Source organism: Trachemys scripta, chromosome 6 (assembly GCF_013100865.1).
Source record: "Trachemys scripta elegans isolate TJP31775 chromosome 6, CAS_Tse_1.0, whole genome shotgun sequence".
In the NCBI taxonomy this organism is placed as follows: domain Eukaryota; kingdom Metazoa; phylum Chordata; order Testudines; family Emydidae; genus Trachemys; species Trachemys scripta.
In genome coordinates, this window is record NC_048303.1 from 123,898,409 (window position 1) to 123,918,338 (window position 19,930).

A 19,930-nucleotide genomic window follows, 5' to 3' on the forward strand; every position below is an offset into this window, starting at 1 on the left:
CAGTAAAAGTTCCTTAGGTGCCTGTGTTTCTGCCGGATCATCAAAAGCTTCAGCATTGTATGGTGCTAAACCTTTTTGTCACAGTGGGAGCCGCTGGATGCTGAACACATTTCAATAGCTGGCCTGTATTTAGGGGTCTAAAATAGAAGCTGAATTCTTTCGGAAGTCTGTCCCACCGCATAGAGCGCACAAAGCTTCTCATCCCGATCTGCTTTTAAACTGATACAATTAATTCTCTAAACAGGAAAAATTGATTGACGCCATTCAAGTAAATTGATTTAAACCAACAAACAAAATCCGTCTCCTACCTGGAGGAATGTACTGACAAGATCCAGAATAATTCACCAACACATTCGTGTGAAACGTGGCATCGAATCTTTCATCCGCACTAAAACACAACATAAAAAAACCCCACAGGCCCTTGAATTCAAAATGTGGTGCACAGTAAAGTAACGATCATTCATTTCTGAAGAGCGGGTGTGTGGATTAGGGACCGGTGGGTGAACTTTGTAAAATAGCATTAGTTGGAATCTCTAGCTCACTCCAAACTGAGCTTGGATCTTCTTTCAAGATTTAGATCAGTTGGATAAAGGGTCCAGCTCTCAGCCAGCTGGCTGGACCCCCAGACGGCCCCAGTCACTGAGGGAGAGCAGCTGTAAGGAGCTCCGCTCCCCTTTAGGCAACTAACTGAAATGGCCTGATTTTCAGACGAGCTCATTGCCTTTCATGCCAAGGCTGTGACAGTGGGAGACGATGATGGGGCCCTGGGCCCTTTGTAACCTCTGGCCAAGTGGCACCTTACTCAAGGTGCAGGTACTAGGTGCTAGCTTAGCAGCAGCTTGGAACTACAGCTCCTCTTCAAAGAGAGCAAGAAGTCACAGGCCAGCGGTGAAGTGGCCGGAGAAGAAAGGGAACTGTTGGGGGCTCAGATGGCATGGCAGGTCTTTGTGGGTGCTCAGGGATCTGGATTGTAAGCTCTTAGGGGCTTTTTGTTCTGTGTTTGTACAGCACCTAGCGCAGTGGGGTCCTGGTCAACGGCTGGGGCTCGGAGGTGCTACAGAGATACCAATAATAATAATAGGCACAATGTTGGGTGCAGACCTTGTGGGTTGGATCTCTATAATTTCAGGAGTTAGTTGAGGTTTGGGGAAGCTTCCAGACTGCTGGATACTTATCCAAACTGAATCAAACAATCCAACCCTTTAGAGCTTGATATTTTAGACAACTTGTCTTCAAAATGGCTATTGCAGACTTTCCTGTGCTGGCATTGTCTTGCACTCCCTCTGAACTGAAGGGCATTTTGTAATTATTTTACAATCTTAGGGCCTGATTCAACTCCCAGTGAAGCTAGAAGGACTATTTCTATCGAGTTTCCTGGGCTTTGTCGGTCCCTATGTGTAGTCTTTTAGCTATATGTAATTGTGATATTTTTAAGTGCTAACATCATCTAATTTTCCATAAGGCTGTACCAGGAGACTACAAAAGCACAAACGTCAAATGAAACCAGCATCGTTATTTACATTAGCACAAGATAGGTAATCATAACTTAATCTTTCATTATATAGACCATGGCCAAAGGCCTCAAGCCATTTCTATGTTACGAGCATCGTTAAGATAACTTTGTACTTCCATCTAGACTTTTCACTGTACTGCAGCACTTGTCTGGGTTTGTTTCCATTGCTTGGAGGCCACAAACCTGATTCTCAGCTGGAGTAATCTCCGTTTGAAGTCAATGGAGCTACACTGATTTACACCAGGGGATGAACTGACTCAGTGTTTGTCTCAGGACTTATAAACCTTCCGTACCTGTTATACAGAAGAATGTCTGGCACCCATATCTGGTCAGCGGGAAATCGTAAGTTCTGGACTCCTGGGTATGCATACTGATCCCAAGACAAGTAAACGTCAATCCAGTACTAGAGGGAAATATAGACACAAATGTTATTTATCATTTCTACAATATAGGATCATAGGGGAAAGGAATGTTTCCCTGTATGTTTGGAAAGTGCCTGGCACATTTGGGTGCCAGGGAAAGACAATGAATATCAGCAATAGCAATGATAACCTAATAATTACTGTTCTAGGGTTAATAACAAGTGACGACAATGAAACAGACTGGTGTATGCACTGAGGAGCTCGCAGGGTAATGACTTCACATTTGGACTATTATATTTTAACATGTTTGTTGTTTAGAAAAATCTATACGGAAATAGTTATTTCCCATGTTAAATCGGTGGATGCTGACTTATACCAGCTGAGGGCCTGGCCTGGAAAGCATACAACTGCCCTCCGTATTCCAAAATGATTGTTTATGATATTTTCCCTGCCCCTACAAAAATGCCAGATTTGAATTTTTGCTGATCAGTACAGATTCTTGACTGAAGACTACAGCGTATCAAGGTTCTCCTGTCCAAAGTATATGCACACAAGAGGGTATGACAATAATAACATGGCAGCAGTGTAAAAGTATAGGTTGGAATAAATTAGGTAATTCTTTTTTTTTTTTTTTTATAACCAAGATCACTCATACCATAAACTACAATGGAGTGGACAAGCAGAAGAATCGTTTGCTCCATTCAGATAATATATTTGGTTTCTAATGTAACATTAGAGTTAGTTAAATCATTCATCTCTCCTGTGGTCTTTTAGCTTTGAAGAGGCAGTTCCAATGACCACAAATAAATCAGAAACTCAGGTTTATGTTGCATAAGAATAAATGATACCCACTACCATACAGCAATGCTTAATCCTACACTGGAACATTAATTCAGGAGTAATACCGCACAGGGATGACAACTATCTGAGCTTTCCTTGTACACACTTTAATTGCAGACTTACTTATCCTATGCGATCTGTGAAGACCACAACCTGGGCGCCATAGCTTGTTATATAGGGCAGATAATAATTAAGGGAATTTTTTTTAAAAAAAATGGGAGGGAAGGAGAGTTCCAAAAGTGCCTAAGTGGTTTAGGAGTCTGTCCCATTGATTTGCAATGGGACTTATGCTTCTAAGTTCCTTAGGCACTCTTGGAAATTTCCCCTGGGTCCTACAGTCAGGCCTTTAAGTCCATATTTAGACACTATCTGGGATTCTCAAGGGAATTTAAGAAAGCAAGAGGTGCAGCTTCATTAGGATTTGAGGCACCTTTGGAAATCCCAATCATTGACTTCAGTGGAAACTGCAGCCTTTGAAAATCAGCCCTCCAATTTCAACGCCCTAAACGTGTTCAGAGCCTCATTTATTAACATCTGTGCCTTAAGGCTCATTGGACCAACTCCACTGAGATCATTAGAGTTACAACAGGACTTAATATGGCCAATCACTTCATTTTCAGATCTGAAAGGAAGTGATAAGTGGAAGTGGGATTTTCAGAGGACCCAACTCTCATTGAAAGCCGGTCAGAGTCGGGCACCTTCCTCCTGTATGCTGCTTTGGAAATCCATCTTCAGCAATATTTCCAAGAGCTCAATTTGCTTGTGTCCCAGTATAGAAGATGACAGACAGTTCTCCTGCCAAAGGATCATATTCAATAACTTCCTTTTACAACAATTTCTGTTCAGTGCTGATGCAAAGTTACTCACCATCTGTAGCCAAGCGTTCGTTATCAGCACCTGGTTCTTCTCATCCTTCAAAAAACAGAGAAGAAAACCTAATGAGACCAAGAAAATATTGTGGGTTCTTTCCCCACAAAATGAAACTCAAACCCAACTCGCAGGATAAATGAATGCAAATATTGCAGTCACAAATTATGGACTCGATGCTGGCGTCATTGGGTGAAATCTCTGACCCATTTGATGTAGAAGATCAGACTAAATAATTATAATAGTTCCTTCTGGCCTTAAAAACAAATCTATGAAAATTCAGCACTCATTATAATTCATCAACATCAGCAATGAAAATAATTTACCATGGCCATTATTTATTTGAAGACATTTATTCTCTACAAAAGCTATCGGAGATTTTCATTTTAATTAGATGGCAGTGGTAAAATAAACTACAGACTCTGTGACATGCAGTAACTGGAGAGGATTAACGCTGTCATTATTGTTGCTACAGATGAATCGTGAATAGATTCCCAAGATGCATCTTAAAGTTACGTCATTGAAATTTATATAGAAAATACTGGTCTTGAGCAGACATTAGGGCACGTCGGCAAACTGTGAAAATGATGTTTATTAAGAGGATGCTATGCAGAACCGATGTGGAGCTCTGTGTGTCTAAACACAACTCTAAGCAGGCTACAGAACACCCTGGAATCCAATTCTCTATCCATAACAACAATACCTAGTGCTTTTCAGCTACAGATCTCAAAGTGCTTTGCAAAAGAGATAAGTGCCGCGACCCCATTTTACAGATGGTGAGACTAAGGCACAAAGAGGTCAAGTGGATTGCTCAAGCTCACCCAGCAGGCCAAGAACATGGCTGCACAACTACCAATTTGTGGGCTCATATCATAGAGAGGAGCATACAGCTACGCACCTCATTCGCATGGGCGGGACACGCAAGCCCATACCCCCTCCGACACACCCATACTTCCCCCATTTGCATGTAGGAGCCAAGGGCACCATTGATTTCAGACTTAATACTCCCAGTGCTTAAGCATATCTGTGACCATTCACAGCCTCTGCTGGCACTTGTGCAGGCATGCAACGTCTTTTCAAACTCCGCTGTGAACTGCCCAGAGTTTGCAAGCTCGAGGAGTGGCTGCTAAGGGGCTCCACTGTCACTTAGTGCCTCTCCCTATGCAAGGGGTAGCTGGGATGCCCCAAAAGCAGTGCAGGGACGGACTGGGAGAAATTGGAACTCATCCCTATGCTCCCCTTGCTCTAGGCCACAGCAAAAACAGGTGACTCCCCACTCTGCACTAGCTCAGCTCTGCTGGCCGTGCATCGGGGGAGGGTGTAGCAGATCCAAGGCCCCTCCCATTTCTCATCATTCTCAGCCAACCAGCACAGGATGGAGACCAGCAACCTGCAGAACCTGTTTCTCCCCCTGCCACCTGCACAGGGATTTAGGCTGAGGGAACTGGGATTGTTTAGTCTCCAGAAGAGAAGAGTGAGGGGGGATTTGATAGCTGCTTTCAACTACCTGAAGGGGGGTTCCAAAGAGGATGGAGCTCGGCTGTTCTCAGTGGTGGCAGATGACAGAACAAGGAGCAATGGTCTCAAGTTGCAGTGGGGGAGGTCCAGGTTGGATATCAGGAAAAACTATTTCACTAGGAGGGTGGTGAAGCACTGGAATGCGTTACCTAGGGAGGTGGTGGAGTCTCCTTCCTTGGAAGTTTTTAAGGCCCAGCTTGACAAAGCCCTGGCTGGGATGATTTAGCTGGGAATTGGTCCTGCTTTGAGCCAGGGGGTTGGACTAGATGACCTCTTGAGGTCCCTTCCAACTCTGATATTCTATGATTCTATGATTCTATGATTGGCCAGGTGGGCAGCATGCTTTCTATTCTCCGGGGCTGATGGGCTGGGCAAATGATCATTTTGACCTAAAACCTCCCCTTCCTTTGTACTAGGAATGCATCGTTTTTGTTGTTGCTCTCGTTCCTTGTAGCAAAGGAGAAGCAGTAAGCACAAAGCTAGCTGAGAGAACGGACGGATTCGCTACAATGCAATGGAGATAGAGAAAGTAATGGGCCTGAGATGCCCGTGTTTCAGTAAGTGGCATTGAACAAAGCGACTGTGGAATATCATGGGAAATCTTGTGAGCTATAGCACACTGGATTTGGACTGCAATGATCAAAGAGACACGGGACCCCACACAAAACCCATCAGGCTGGTAAGAGCTGGGGACGAACAGGCCATAATAGCAAACGCTTTGAATGGAAATATACGAATAATTCCCAGACACAACTTCATTAAGACAAAGGGTGACATTTTGGCTCCACTGAATTCGATGGGGCCAGGATTTCACTCGAAGTCAATTAAGTTCCTTTGCAGACATTAATGACTGAGATACGATGCCAGATTTTCAAAAGAATTCAGCTCCCACTTAGGCGCCTCAATGAAATGTCCAATTTTTAGAAGTTCTCAGCTCCCAGCTAGGCAGATGCTTCAGCTGCCCTCTGCTCGTGTGGAGCTATAAAAACTCTGCAGGTGTCGGAGCTACTCTGTGGTCTCAGCCGGGGTGGCCATTAAGTTGAGGAGCCACAAGCCCATTAGGTCTGGGAGTCTGTGGAGCAAACCGAAGAGATTGTTAGCCCTAGTGGCTCTTTCTGGTCCTGTGTAGGTTGAAAGCTCTGTAGGATAACTGATCCCGGTGGATCTCTCTCCTCGTGTAACTTCCTCCCATGAATACAAGCCAGGAAGCACAAAAAGCTGTGCGGTCTGTAGCCTGCAGTCTTTTATACAAAGTCCCCAGGGCTTCCAAATACTTAGGGAACCAATCCCCTATGAACTCTCTGGTTTTTCCCAAACTAGTTGAAAGCGTCAGCCCTCCCAGGGGCCAAAGGAACTAGTCAGCGGTGGAGTTTCTAGTCCAAGCTATTTGTTCCCCCACAAGTTCAGAAACTTTTGCAAAAGCCCAAACCTCTGGTTTGATTCAAACTGTCCCAGTGGAAGGGCTTGTCTACACTACAAAATTCAATTGACCTACAGCCAGTGCAGTAACTGAAGCAGTGGTTCACATCCACATGATGCCCCTTCTGTCTGTGATGCACGTCCTCACTAGGACAGCTTTCACTGAACTGTGTGGGGCATTGTGGGGCACTGACAGCTGGAGCCCAGCAGCCTAAGTTGTCAGCCGGGCACAGGCTCACAGCCGGCAGTCCCCACACCCCAGAGCTGACAGCCCGAGCTGTCAGCGGGGCGCTGGGTGAGCCCTGCGCATGGCTGACCGCTTGGGCTGTCAGCACCAGGGCGGGGTGGGGGCAGCCGTGAACCCTGCTGACAGCTCGGGTTGCCAGCATCAGGATTGGGGGGGGGGCAGGACTCCAGCTGTCAGCCCCACTGGGGGCTGACAGCCAACAGGCAACATAAGTAATGCAGTGTCTATGTGGATGCTGCATCGCCCCTAACGACACCAACATAAGCCCTGCGCCTCTTGTGGGGGTGGAGTTCTCGTGTGGGTGTACAGGGAGACTCACCCGACGGAAGCACCATTCGAGCATAGACGCTGACATCATTAAGTCAATATAAGCTGCCTTGCATTGACCTAACCTCGTAGTGTGGACCAGGCCTACGTGACAGACACCTTGTCAAACTGCCCACAGAGCTTCAGGCAAACAATCCCACCTCCAACTGTTCTCCTCCCCCCCCCCCCCCCCCCCCGCAGGCAGACTGCACATGAGAAATTCCTGGTCCATTGATTTATGTTTGGCCAACTTGGGCAGCTGGCCCCCACCAAGCTTGTGAATACCCGTCTGCCGTGATGGGCAGCACTGCAGTCTGAGCCCCTGTGTGGCTAATGCCATCTGCATGCACTACCCCAGCCTGTTCTCGTTTCACTGCCACCAATGTCCTTTTTGCTACTAATGCTTTCTCTGGGTCTTCCACTGAGAGTGAACGGGAGCAGTCCTTTCCCATCCATGACCATGCCTAACGTCGCTGCCAATGACGCAGCTGTGTGCAGATAACGAGAGAGCCTCTGAATCCAAGTCCCCGAAGGAGCTGAGGATAAAAAGAATGTGTCTGCCAGCGTCCTCAAAGCCAAGCGACTTGTCACATCCCCAGCTCTCCTGCTCCCCCGCATGAAAATGAATCCACTGTCTTTTCCTGCCCGTAGTTCCACTATGTCCAAAACCCACAGGCACTGAAGGCACAAGCGAACTGGAAGTGGCATGGGCATGTTGCAACGTTTTGTGGCTCCCAAAGAGAACGAGGCCGCAGCTGTAGTCGCATTCCTGCAATGCAGATATTCGCTCTGGGAAATGACCAGTTGCGCTACCCCAAACTGCAGTCTCTCTGCACAGTCACCTTCACAGTAGACATGCAAATTTGCTGCCCATGAAGAGTCAGCGAAAATATGAGCAGCTTAAGCCATGCACATCTGTCGTGCTGCCTGGAGTGGCTCACGGCCATGAGTGACGACGTCAGGGCAGACACCCCAAACCGGCGGTGTGTTCTATAATTAGATGGCACCAAGTCAGTAACAAATGTGACCTCCTGGATCCCTGTACCAGTCTTACCATGGAGTCACAGACAGTTCCTTGGGCATGTCACTTTATCTTGCCACCCAGGCAAGCTGGACTAAGTGATAAATGGTCACTTACACCAAAGATCACAAAACATCCAGGTTGCTGCCAATATCAAGAGATCAGTCACCTCCCCCAGGTCAATTTGTACCTTGGATCTCACACCAAAGTCAATGCTTACAACCAATCCTATAATAAACTAACTGAGGATTTATTAACTAGGAAAAATAAATGAGAACGTTATTTACAGGTTAAAGCAGGCAACACACAGACACACATGAGTGACAGTCTATGGTTCCAAAAGGTGACAGAGTTGTAGTAATCTGTCAGCACTGAATGGCTTGTAGGGCTAACGCAGCCTGACCCTTGGGAGCTCGTCTCCTGTTTACCAGCTCCAGCCCCGTGAGAGTCCAAACAGCAGAGAGAGAGAGAGATGAAAAATATTCTTGTCCTCTAGTTTTATTTCCTTCTTCTGAATTCAAGTGGATAGGAGGAGCCTTTTGCACATAGGCTCTTTATGGGTGTGATGGGGCAACTGACAAAGCCTTTGTGTTGTGATCCCACAATAGCCCATGTGGAGTCAGTAGTCCTTCCTGATGGGCAGTGTCACAGGGTCAGTGCAGACTCTCCCACTTTTCCGCCTGCACCCTGTGTTTAGGCTGGTAGAATAAAGAGTCTTTCACGCCTTCTTTTGCTGGATCACCCAGTGTCTTTATTTACAGCGTCCGTGCAGTTCCCCGCTCTCCCTACAGCTAGCGCCCCACAGACCCTCCCCAGGGTCTCCTGCCTTGGAGGCTTTCCACCTTGGTAAGGAGACAGCGATACTACCCTCCTGTCTCCTCCCAGGCTAGCCTCCTCACTGAGGTTTGTTCAGGGTTTTTCTAGCCCTCCCGTGCCTCAGCCCAGCTGTCCTCTGAGCCAGGCCTGATGAGGGCTTGCAGCTGGGCTCCCTGCTGAATACCCGCGTCTCTCCCCTGGCCTCCTGGCCAGCGAGCAGACTGCAGCCAGCACCTTGGCAGGGCTTTAAAGGGGGTTTTACCCCTGCCCTGCCACAGGCAGGAGATAACCCCTTTGGTAAGAAATCAGCATTTTGCATTAGGTGAAGTTTTGCCCTGTTTGGTGAGTCGCATCGTTCAGAACATTTTACAGTTTGGGGATTTGGGCCAGGGGCTTGGGCGTCTTCCCCCTTCCTGTGGGCCTCCTGAGGTGTACAGGAGGGAAACTTCACCACCTCTCCCCGCACCAAGTTTGTTGGCATCCTTGGCACCCTTGGGGCAGGGTGAGGGCTGGGAGCTTTGGGGGAGGAGATCCAGCGGCATCTGTCCCTTCCTGTGAGCCTCTTGAGGTCTGCAAGAGCAGAGAATCCTGGAGAGATTTAGGTGCATTCACGAGCACCTAGTGCAAGACAAGACATTTCCAAGTGCAGTAGGAGTGTCTGCCCAGGGAACTCGTGTGCTGTAAATTCACACCCTACTTGCTGTGCAATAACTTCCCCATGGAGACAAGTTCTTAGGCAGCGCAGGCTGGGGCATTGCCCCTCAGCAACGTTTTTGGCAGGAAATGTTTTTCCCATTGAGGAGTCTCCCAAGTGATTGGCTTATACCGTGGGCTTCAGCACTGTGAAGGAAAAGACTCAGCACTTACTTTAGTATTTAATGAAACAATCCTAGCAGTCATATGAATGGAAGCTATAGGGGATGCATCAGCACAGACTTTCCATGGCAGGCCTACAAGTTTGGAACTTAATGACTGTAGACAGGCGCCATCCCAGGCCTGTAAACACTCCTCTCAAGTCCAGGGTCTTTAGCATCCTCCTCCTTAGGGCTGTAAGCTTTACTTTCAGTCATGGCCCCCTGGGTCTGAAGTCCCCGTCACAATGACCTCTGAATTAGGCTTTAAACAACTCAGGTTTGGTCCTGGACTCTAGGTCTCTGGTAGGGGAGTCCCGTGAACTGAGTGTTCTTTCTCTCAGCAAGAATTTTGACCAACACCCGGCTGCTTGAGTCTCTGGCAGCCTTGGAAAAACATTTCCCTGTAGGCCCCCCTGGTGGCCATCCACAGTCTGTTCTCAACCTTGCCTCAGGGCCCGTTTGAGCTCACAGAGTGACTTCTGCTTTGTGGAGAGCAAGACAGGGAAAGGGCTGTTTGTGAGATTTATAACCGTTCACTGCTGGGAATAATGCCGGGAAGCAACACAGTAGCCCCTTCCAGTTGTCAAATGGGGATGTGAGGGTTTCCCAGACGGGCAGGATGTGATTTTTCCAAAGTCTTTGAAACTTTTTCTGATGTGTCCAAACTGCCCAGTTTGCAACTGTCAATGGAATAATTTCAGCTGCAAGTTAGGACTGCAGCTGTACACCTGCATTTGCTGAAAACCAGGCCCATGCTTAAATATACAGCACACATACAGAGACGTTAGATAACAACATGAATACTCTGGCTGGAAGGTTGCAAAGTAACACAACTTTATTTCACAGGATTCAGAATGATAATTCCCAAGAAACTGAAAACCAGAAAGAGAGAAGAATCGATCAGACCGTTCCCTACCAGAAGTCACCATCTGAGTTCTTGGGAATGTGGAGCTCTAGCAAAAATAGTCCATCCCCTGGCACTGCCTCTGGTAGGTATGATGTGCCAGATCCTCCGCTGGCATAAATCATCGAAGCCCCATCGTCTTCCCTGGTGCTATGCCAATTGACCCCAGCTGAGGGTCTGGTCCATTGACTTGTTAGGGTCTTTGAGTGAGATCAGTATGTTTACTGGCTTTTTTGATCACCAATGGCCCCGTGTTTTCACGTGGTTTGTGCAATGTCCACACTCGCATCAGGCCAAACTTTGAAATGTCTTAAATATGCAGCTCTTAAACCATTTCAGCATCCAGTCCCAAACACTGACCTCTATCCATTTCAGACTCCTCCTTCTACCTGACCACTCTGATGCAATGGCTTGTTTGCTGGGAGTAGACTCCTCTATGGGCCCATGAGGCCGGTCTCCAATGTAGGAAGGCATGTGCAGTTTTGCATCCCGTGCACATGGCTTTCAAAATGAGACGCACTAGCCACAGAGCTTGCCAAAAGCACACTTTTCACACAGACTGATGGAAGTATCTTGCATTGCAGCTTACTGTAGCTGATTCCATACACACATTGCTCTTCTAACTGGGGGAGGGATAGCTCAGTGGTTTGAGCATTGGCCTGCTAAACCCAGGGTTGTGAGTTCAATCCTTGAGGGGGCCACTTAGGGATCTGGGGCAAAATCAGTACTTGGTCCTGCTAGTGAAGGCAGGGGGCTGGACATGATGACCTTTCAAGGTCCCTTCCAGTTCTAGGAGATGGGATATCTCCATTAATTTATAATTTATTCTTCCTTTCACCTGGGTAGTGTCTAGAGTTTCTAAACTGACATCAAGCTAAGACACTTTCTTAGAGGAATAAAATCACATAACAATTTACCAAGCATGGTTTCCTTGTTGCCACCAGGGGTTTAGTAAAGCGAAAGGGCCAGATTCTGGTCTCTTGTAAGGGCAGAGTGGACAGCAGCAGAATACGGACCCTGGACTTCAGAAAAGCAGACTTCGACTCCCTCAGGAAACTGATGGGCAGGATCCCCTGAGAGAATAACATGAGGGGGAAAGGAGTCCAGGAGAGCTGGCTGTATTTTAAAGAATCCTTATTGAGGTTGCAGGAACAAACCATCCCGATGTGTAGAAAGAATAGTAAATATGGCAGGCGACCAGCTTGGCTTAACAGAGAAATCTTCGGTGAGCTTAAACACAAAAAGGAAGCTTACAAGAAGTGGAATCTTGGTCAGATGACGAGGGGGGGAGTATAAAAATATTGCTCGAGCATGCAGGGGTGTAATCAGGAAGTCTGAAGCACAATTGGAGTTGCAGCTAGCAAGGGATGTTAAGAGTAACAAGAAGGTTTCTACAGGTATGTTAGCAACAAGAAGAAGGTCAGGGAAAGTGTGGGACCCTTACTGAATGGGGGAGGCAACCTAGTGAGAGATGATGTGGAAAAGCTGAAGTACTCAATGCTTTTTATGCCTCAGTCTTCACCAACAAGGTCAGCTCCCAGACTGCTGCACTGGGTAGCACACTATGGGGAAGAGGTGAGAAGCCCTCAGTGGTGAAAGAACAGGTTAAGGACTATTTAGAAAAGCTGGACATGCACAAGTCCATGGTTCCAGATCTAATGCATCCAAGGGTGCTGAGGGAATTGGCTGATGTGATTTCAGAGCCATTGGCCATTATCTTTGAAAACTCATGGCGATCGGAGGAGGTCCCGGATGATTGGAAAAAGGCAAATATAGTACCTATCTTTAAAAAAGGGAAGAAGGAGAATCTGAGGAACTACAAACTGGTCAGCCTCACCTCAGTACCTAGAAAAATCATGGAGCAGGTCCTCAAGGAATCCATTTTGAAGTACTTGGAGAGGAAGGTGATCAGGAACAGTCAACATGGATTCACCAAGGGCAAGTCATACCTGACCAACTTGATTGCCTTCTATGATGAGATAACTGGGTCTGTGGATATGGGGAAAGCGGTGGACATGATATACCTTGACTTTAGCAAAGCTTTTGATATCGTCTCCCACAGTATTCTTGCCAGCAAGTTAAAGAAGTATGGGCTGGATGAATGGACTATAAGGTGGATAGAAAGCTGGCTAGATCGTCGGGCTCAACGGGTAGTGATCAACGGCTCAATGTCTAGTTGGCAGCTGGTATCAAGCAGAGTGCCCCCGGGGTCGGTCCTAGGGCCCTTTTTGTTCCAGATCTTCATTAATGATCTGGATGATGGGATGAATTGCACCCTCAGCAAGTTCACAGATGACACTAAGCTGGGGAGAGGTAGATATGCTGGAGGGTAGGAATAGGGGCCAGAGTTACCTAGACAAATTGGAGGATTGGGCCAAAAGAAATCTGAGGTTCAACAAGGACAAATGCAGAGTCCTGCACTTAGGAAGGAAGAATCCCATGCACTGCTACAGGCTGGGGACCAATTGGCTAAGCAGCAGTTCAGCAGAAAAGGATCTGGGGATTACATTGGATGAGAAACTGGATATGAGTCAACAATGTGCCCTTGTTGCCAAGAAGGCTAACAGCATATTGGGCTGCATTAGTAGGAGCATTGCCAGCAGACCGAGGGAAGTGATTATTCCCGTCTATTTGGGGGCTGGGGCACATGACTTACGAGGAGAGGCTGAGGGAACTGGGCTTATTTAGTCTGCAGAAGAGAAGAGTGAGGGGGGATTTGATAGCTGCCTTCAACTACCTGAAGAGGGGGTGGGGTTTTCCACAGAGGATGGATCTAGTCTGTTCTCAGTGGTGGCAGATGACAGGACAAGGAGTAATGGTCTCAAGTTGCAGTGGGGGAGGTTTAGGTTGGATATTAGGAAACACTATTTCACTAGGAGGGTGGTGAAGCATTGGAATAGGTTACCTAGGGAGGTGGTGGAACCTCCATCCTTAGAGGTTTCTAAGGCCCGGCTTGACAAAGCCCTGGCTGGGATGATTTAGTTGGGGTTGGTCCTGCTTTGAGCAGGGGGTTGGACTAGATGACCTCCTGAGGTCTCTTCCAACCCTAATCGTCTATGATTCCATAACAGGTCTGCAAAGTCAATGCATCTCCTCTACCAGGAAATAGCCGTAGTATAATGGCAGTTTCTTGGTGATGTAGGGCTAACAGAACGGGTGTATCACTGGGCAGTTTGGAGGAAGCATAGTCAGAACACACTATGCTCTGGCTATTCTAACTGTAACATGCTGGTCATGTGTATTTTTGTTTCCATATAGTGGCTGGATTATGTATTGAGGTTTGAGTTTGTGACTTTTGGCACACTACTACAGCTAATCCATTGGATCAATGAGGAGCAGCTCAGGTCTTTTTTTTAACCCAGAGGTCCCCGGTTCAATCCGCACAGGTGACCTATTGAAGGGGCATCATGTTTGCTACTTACCGGACAGTCCCATAAGGAACTATTGCAGCATAGATTAAATTAGAACAGTCCACTTTAACTTCTGAAATAGGCCACTTGGCTTTTTCCCCCTGCCTTTTGTGTTTCTTCAGGTACTCCATTTCTAAAACTCCCGGCTTCCTAGATGCTGATTACCAACAGTGTCTCACTGGCCTCATAAACACTACTAGTAATTTAGCATAGTGCAAATGCTGGTTTTCCCCTCATTTAATGTTGCAAGAAACAAGAAGTTCTAAGAGGCAGGGTTACCCTGGCAACATTCAGTTAGCTGGACAGCCTGGATGTTGTAGGGTTTTCATTAAAAATAGAAATATGTTTAGACCCAAATCCTGCATCTTGGCAGGGGGTGAGACAAGGTGACCTTGGCGGTCCCGTCTAGCTCTGAGGTTCTCTGTTTGAAAGGTGGTAGTTAAAAAGGTTGAGTGGATGTTGCCCCGGCAACTAACTTTTGGAAATTCCTGACATGACATTGAAGTGCTTGATCATACAACCCTAACACTGCACTCAGCCCATCCTGGGCATTTAATCTGTGGTGGGCTCTTTCTATTGGAAACAGTCCATGACTCCCACTAGCTGAAGCCAGCCCTAAAAAGGGGTTGGGATTTCACTGGAGGGTAATTTATCTTCATTTCCACTGCCACTCGTTACTCATTTGGGGCTCAGTTGTGCCTCAAACGCACAGCCCCCCACAATTCCTCTGAAACCCCCGCCATGCAGTGGGAGTGTGCATGCAGACTGCTCTCCTGGCCAGTGGACAGTGAGGACAAGGTCCATGGCCCTGCCTCCTCCTCGCCCACTTTGGAGCCTCTTGCTCTCTAAGGGCCATATGGACAGAGCTGTTTCTGGGGAGCAATGAAAGGCTGTAGGGTTTCCCCAAGCCGCTTCATTCTTCGGCAACAGGTCCTTCCCTCTGAGAGGGACTGAGGGACCCGCCGCCGAAGAGTCGGACATGCCGCCCCTCTCCATTGGCCGCCCCAAGCACCTGCTTGCTGAGCTGGTGCCAGGAGCCGGCCCTGCTACAGCCCCACTGCTGCATGGAGAGTGCGTACATACACCCTTGTGCCCGGCGAGTGCCACATTCAGCTGCAGTTACCAAGGGCAGAGAACCGTCTGCTCAGAGCCCCTTTCTCTCATCGCAAGTATGTAGCAGGTCCATGCCAGCAGGTCGCTGTCAGACCAATCTCTCCCCCTGTTATCATCCCCCAGAGCTAGGGAGTGGGATTAGAAAGACAGAGTTATTACTGAGAGCTACAGACCACATAAACAAGAGATGTATGAAAATTGGATCTGAGGGCAAGATCACCATTTACACTAATAAAAGGGAATAGACCAGGCCGTTGAATCTAAAGGGCCTGATTCTCACACTGGTATAAATGAGGAAGTCCAGCACTAGGATGACTAGATGTCCCAATTTTATAGGGACAGTCCCAATATTTGGGGCTTTCGCTTATATAGGCTCCTATTACTCCCCTGTGCCTATTTTTCACGCTATCTGGTCATCCTATCCAGCACTAAGCCAGGAGACCAGTCTTACATGCATGATACCTACACTTCCTTATTGGCAACTGCCCTGCTGTAAAAGGCCATGTAACAGATAGACTCGTCGCTCCCATGCCACACAAAGACCAGGAGTTTCAATAGTGATGGTAGGTGCCTCCATATTTGGGTGACCAATTTGAGACCTCTTAAAGAGCTGACTTTCTGAGGGCATTTTCTGAAAATCAGGGCTCTCAAACTGGGCACCCCAAATCCCCACTTACTTCTGAAAATGTCAGCGTTCAGCCCCCCACCGGTGACCTACAAACTCCAGTGATGGATTTGCTCAGCTGATCTGTCCCAGGGGAAGGCAAGTCCCCCTGTTGGGTGGCATCCATGAGAATCTGGGCAGCCAGCAATTCCATTTCTCTGTTCGTGGCAGTTTTTAGGGAGTCCTAACTCCTTCCTTTGCACTTTGGCTAAATCGAAGCACATTGCCTCTTAGATGATGCTATTCTCCAACTGATTGGTCAATTGAGTTCCATACAGATGTATTTAACCTGCATCCTTGGCTTCTAGAAGAAGCTGTTATGTCACCATCCAGCGTCACCAAGTCCATGACTAAAATCCCATTGCATTTTATACATGGTGTCTGGCTGTTTTATATATTCTCTAGCCTGAGATTGTCATCCTTAAATAGCCTGTTGTATATTTTACATATAGTTAGCAGACACTGCAATAAACAGGACTAGACATGAATCATTGTTCCTAGCTATGCATTATTCATCACTTTTTCTCAGCATTCTGCTAAACCTCCGGCAAATGCTAGCCAAATATAAATAAAAAATTCACATCTACATTCAATATGTATCCAAGTTTCATCTCACATGCCCGGTTGCAAGGGATGTCCCCATTCCTTTTTCCTGGTTTTGGGGATTACGGCATCAATTCAGCAAAGCACTTACACACGTGCTTAAAGATAAGCATGTTTTAAGGGCTGTGGTCAATGGAATTAAGCATGTGCGATGTAGAATAGCCTAGATTCCAAACAGGCAATGGATCTAATGTTCTTGCAAAGTCTCTTTCTGGGTTCCCCATCCAACACTTCTGAGCCCTTTTCATGTAATAGTTCTTTGCCTGTGTTTACCTGAACTGATACCAATGCTGGATTTTTTTTAAATCTATTCTACTAGCATGGGCTTGATCCTACTTTCTTGGGGCATCCAGAACTCCTCCTCGCATCCCTGGGAATACTTGCCTATGTGCTACAAACTAGGAGCTGTGATCACTTTGTTCCACTGGAACAAGGGTACTGCCAACCAACAAGGAGGGAGGCCGGTGTGCCAGAGACAGTACCATCATGGGAGCTGGCCAAGAACATGGACCCTGCTGCCAGAACAACAGCTCACCTGGCTGCATTCCGAGGTGACCGCAGAGCCCACGTCTCTGCCATGGCTTTCCCATACTAGTACCCTCATTCTCACAATCAATAAGAAAACCCATGAAAGAGCTCCGAAGCCTGTTTCTGGGTGTCTGGGAAAGGAGAAAAGGAGAGTATGACCATTTATTTTTTTTTAATCCACGGGAGGCATTCAGATACTGCAGTGGTGAGGGATGTACCAATGTCTCAATAGACAGAGGGGTATATATGACGATGGAGAGATTATACGCAGGGCTGGAAGCACTGCCTGTTAAGGTTGCTCAACGTGTTTAATTATAAAACCCAGTTTTCGGTTGCGTCTAACTTTGCCAAACTTTAACAGTTTGGGCTGAAACTTTCCATGCCAGGTGTTTGCCTCAGGCTGATATTTCTTGGAAAATTTCAGCCCAAACAGATGCGCCATTACCGAGAACAAGGCTAGGAAATAGGTTTTGCCCATGTTTTAAAAAAAAAAATATTCTGGTGACTTTTTTTTTCTTTGAGAAGGTTTAATGCACCCATGCTTGGGAGCAGGCACTTGAAATCTGACAGGGGGGTAGTCTTTTATCAGCAATGTGCCTTTTTATGTCCCCGTGAAAATCCACGTCAATTTGGCTGTGTGATAAGCCTTTGCAAAAGGGCAGTTGGCACATGCTCAGTAGAGACTTGCTAGGGCTTCTCCCCTTCGTTCCCTGACGATTCTGTCCCCACTGAGCATGCTACGGGCTGAGGCTGCAGAGGGCTGAGCAGGGCTTTGGCTGCAATTGTAGTAACGGTGCTGGGCCTGGACACCGAGCTGAGAGCAAGGAGCCTGTCTTTCCTGAGCTCTCAAACCCCCCATAGCTGAGCTAAGAGTGGAGAAGGAAACTGCCTGATTCAAATGCAGAGAGGCCAAGAACTGGGCCTTGGGGTGAGGAAAGGTGGGACAAGGAGCCTGCGAGGGTGGAGGCTAGAAGAGGAGGGAAAATGAGACTGTAAGTGCTTTGGGAATGAATCTGAGTTGTGTAGTGAAAGAGGCTGTTGTCAGTAGGACCTTGGGTGGACACCCCATCACTACACTGGCATATGAGGGTTAATAGAGCCCTACAGAGGCTGTGCAGGAGATGCAGCCAATAAGAGAGAAGCTGCAAGGAATAGCCAATCCAGGCCCATATAAGAGCCGCAGGGCAGAGCAGGGTTAGTCACTGCCTGGAGCTCAAGGAGAGAGGACTGGGTGCCTAGCAGGTAGGTAGAAGCTAGTACCCTGGACAGAGCAGTGCTGGAAGAGACCATGGGAATGAGGCAGCTCCTGGCTGGCTGTAGGACTAGTATGCTGAGGCCCTGAGGTAAGGGCGAAGAAGGTGCTGGGGCCATGGGGAAGTGGCCCAGGGAAATGTACTGAGAAGTTGGAGGGGATGCAGCATGTGGCTGGCATCTACAGGGTCCCTGGGTGAGGACCCGGAGTAGTGGGTGGGCCCGGGTCTCCCCACCCCTGGCCACCAGTGAGGAAATGGCTGGACTGCAGTACAAACCCCAGAAGCGGGGAACACAGATGGTGGAAAGTGTGTCTCAGAAGAGGCAGGACTCTAAAGGAAGAAACAGGCGGAGTCTCACGGTGATGGCAGTTGCATGCTGCTCTGAGGAACTGGATTCTATCCCTGCCCTGCCACTAATTTCCTGAGCTCTGTTGGGCAAGTCACTCACACCAGACTCTTCCCAGTGGTCACTAACTGGGTGTTCCTCATTTTCTGGGAGCCTGACTTGAGACGCTGGGGTCTGATGTGCAGAGGTGCTGAGCACTCTCCGCTATCCCTGCGCTCTCTGGAAGCTGTGCTGTGAACGTATTGAATGTTATACGTTGCTAAGCACTCTGAAAAATCAGGTCTCAAATTGAGCACCCAAAATTAGTGGATACTCTTGACCTTAATCTCTCTGTGCTTCAGCTCCCCTTTTGTAAAAGGGGGATAATAATATTCTCTCGGCTCACAGGGGATTCCTGCAAATACATTTAGTCCTGTTTGTGAAGCATTCAAATACTACAGTGATGAGCGCCGTGGAAAAGCCCCTGAGGAAATTAATAATTCTGTCTTCAGAGCAGGGTGTGACTAGTGTTCAGTAAACACCTTGAACAATGAGTAGAAAACAACACTGAATAGCTGCTCGTTAAGTGAGCACCGTCCATCCTGTGCACTGACTGAGGCAGGGTCCTGAGCAGGGCCGGCTCCAGGCACCAGCGCAGCAAGCGGGTGCTTGGGGCGGCCAACGGAAAGGGGTGGCACGTCTGGCTCTTCGGCAGCAATTCGGCAGCGGGTCCCTCGGTCCCTCTCGGAGGGAAGGACCTGCCACCGAATTGCCGCCGAAGAATGAAGTGGTGGTGGTAGAGTTGCCGCCGAAGTGCCACCGATCGCGGCTTTTTTTTTTTTTTTTTTTTTTTTCCGCTGCTTGGGGTGGCAAAAACGCTGGAGCCGGCCCCGGTCCTGAAGAAAAAAATAGGATGTGATAATGTAATTAAAGAGGGAGTATAATGTATATGGACCAGGGGGCCGAATTAAAGTTGTACAGGCAACCCTATTTCTGGCATTTCCTAACTTTGGAGTTGTTTCACATTTAAATCATGATGCAGTTAGTTGGCTTATGTAAAACGGGCATTTTGATAATGCCCGACACTCAGAATTTAGTTGGAACAATAATTCGTGATTGTTTGACACTAGTATCACCAGTTCTCAAGCAATTTCCACATTGAGGTAGGAACCAATTGTTTGTTTTTTCCAGAGTTCAAAATTGGCCAGAGTAGACTGGCTTCATGAGAGAGCATACTGGGTTTAATTTTAGTGACTATACTGGTCTGGCAGCCCTATGCACTATTTATTCTGCCTGGGCATTTTAATGACCACTCTTCATGATTATTAATTACAAATTTTTCAGCATTTATAGTGATACGGGGCCTG

At 47.5% G+C, this 19,930-nt stretch overlaps 1 protein-coding gene across 1 annotated transcript in view; it reads right to left on the bottom strand.

Annotated features, from left to right (window-relative positions):
- LOC117879444 (neuronal acetylcholine receptor subunit alpha-7-like) overlaps positions 1-19,930 on the bottom strand; it is a 102,441-nt gene that overhangs the window by 42,325 nt on the left and 40,186 nt on the right. Inside the window, exons 3-5 of the mRNA XM_034774638.1 lie at positions 3,583-3,627; positions 1,807-1,916; positions 309-388 (exon numbers count right to left, since the gene is read on the bottom strand). Coding sequence (XP_034630529.1) covers positions 309-388; positions 1,807-1,916; positions 3,583-3,627 — 235 coding nt within the window. The remainder of the gene's footprint in view (positions 1-308; positions 389-1,806; positions 1,917-3,582; positions 3,628-19,930) is intronic.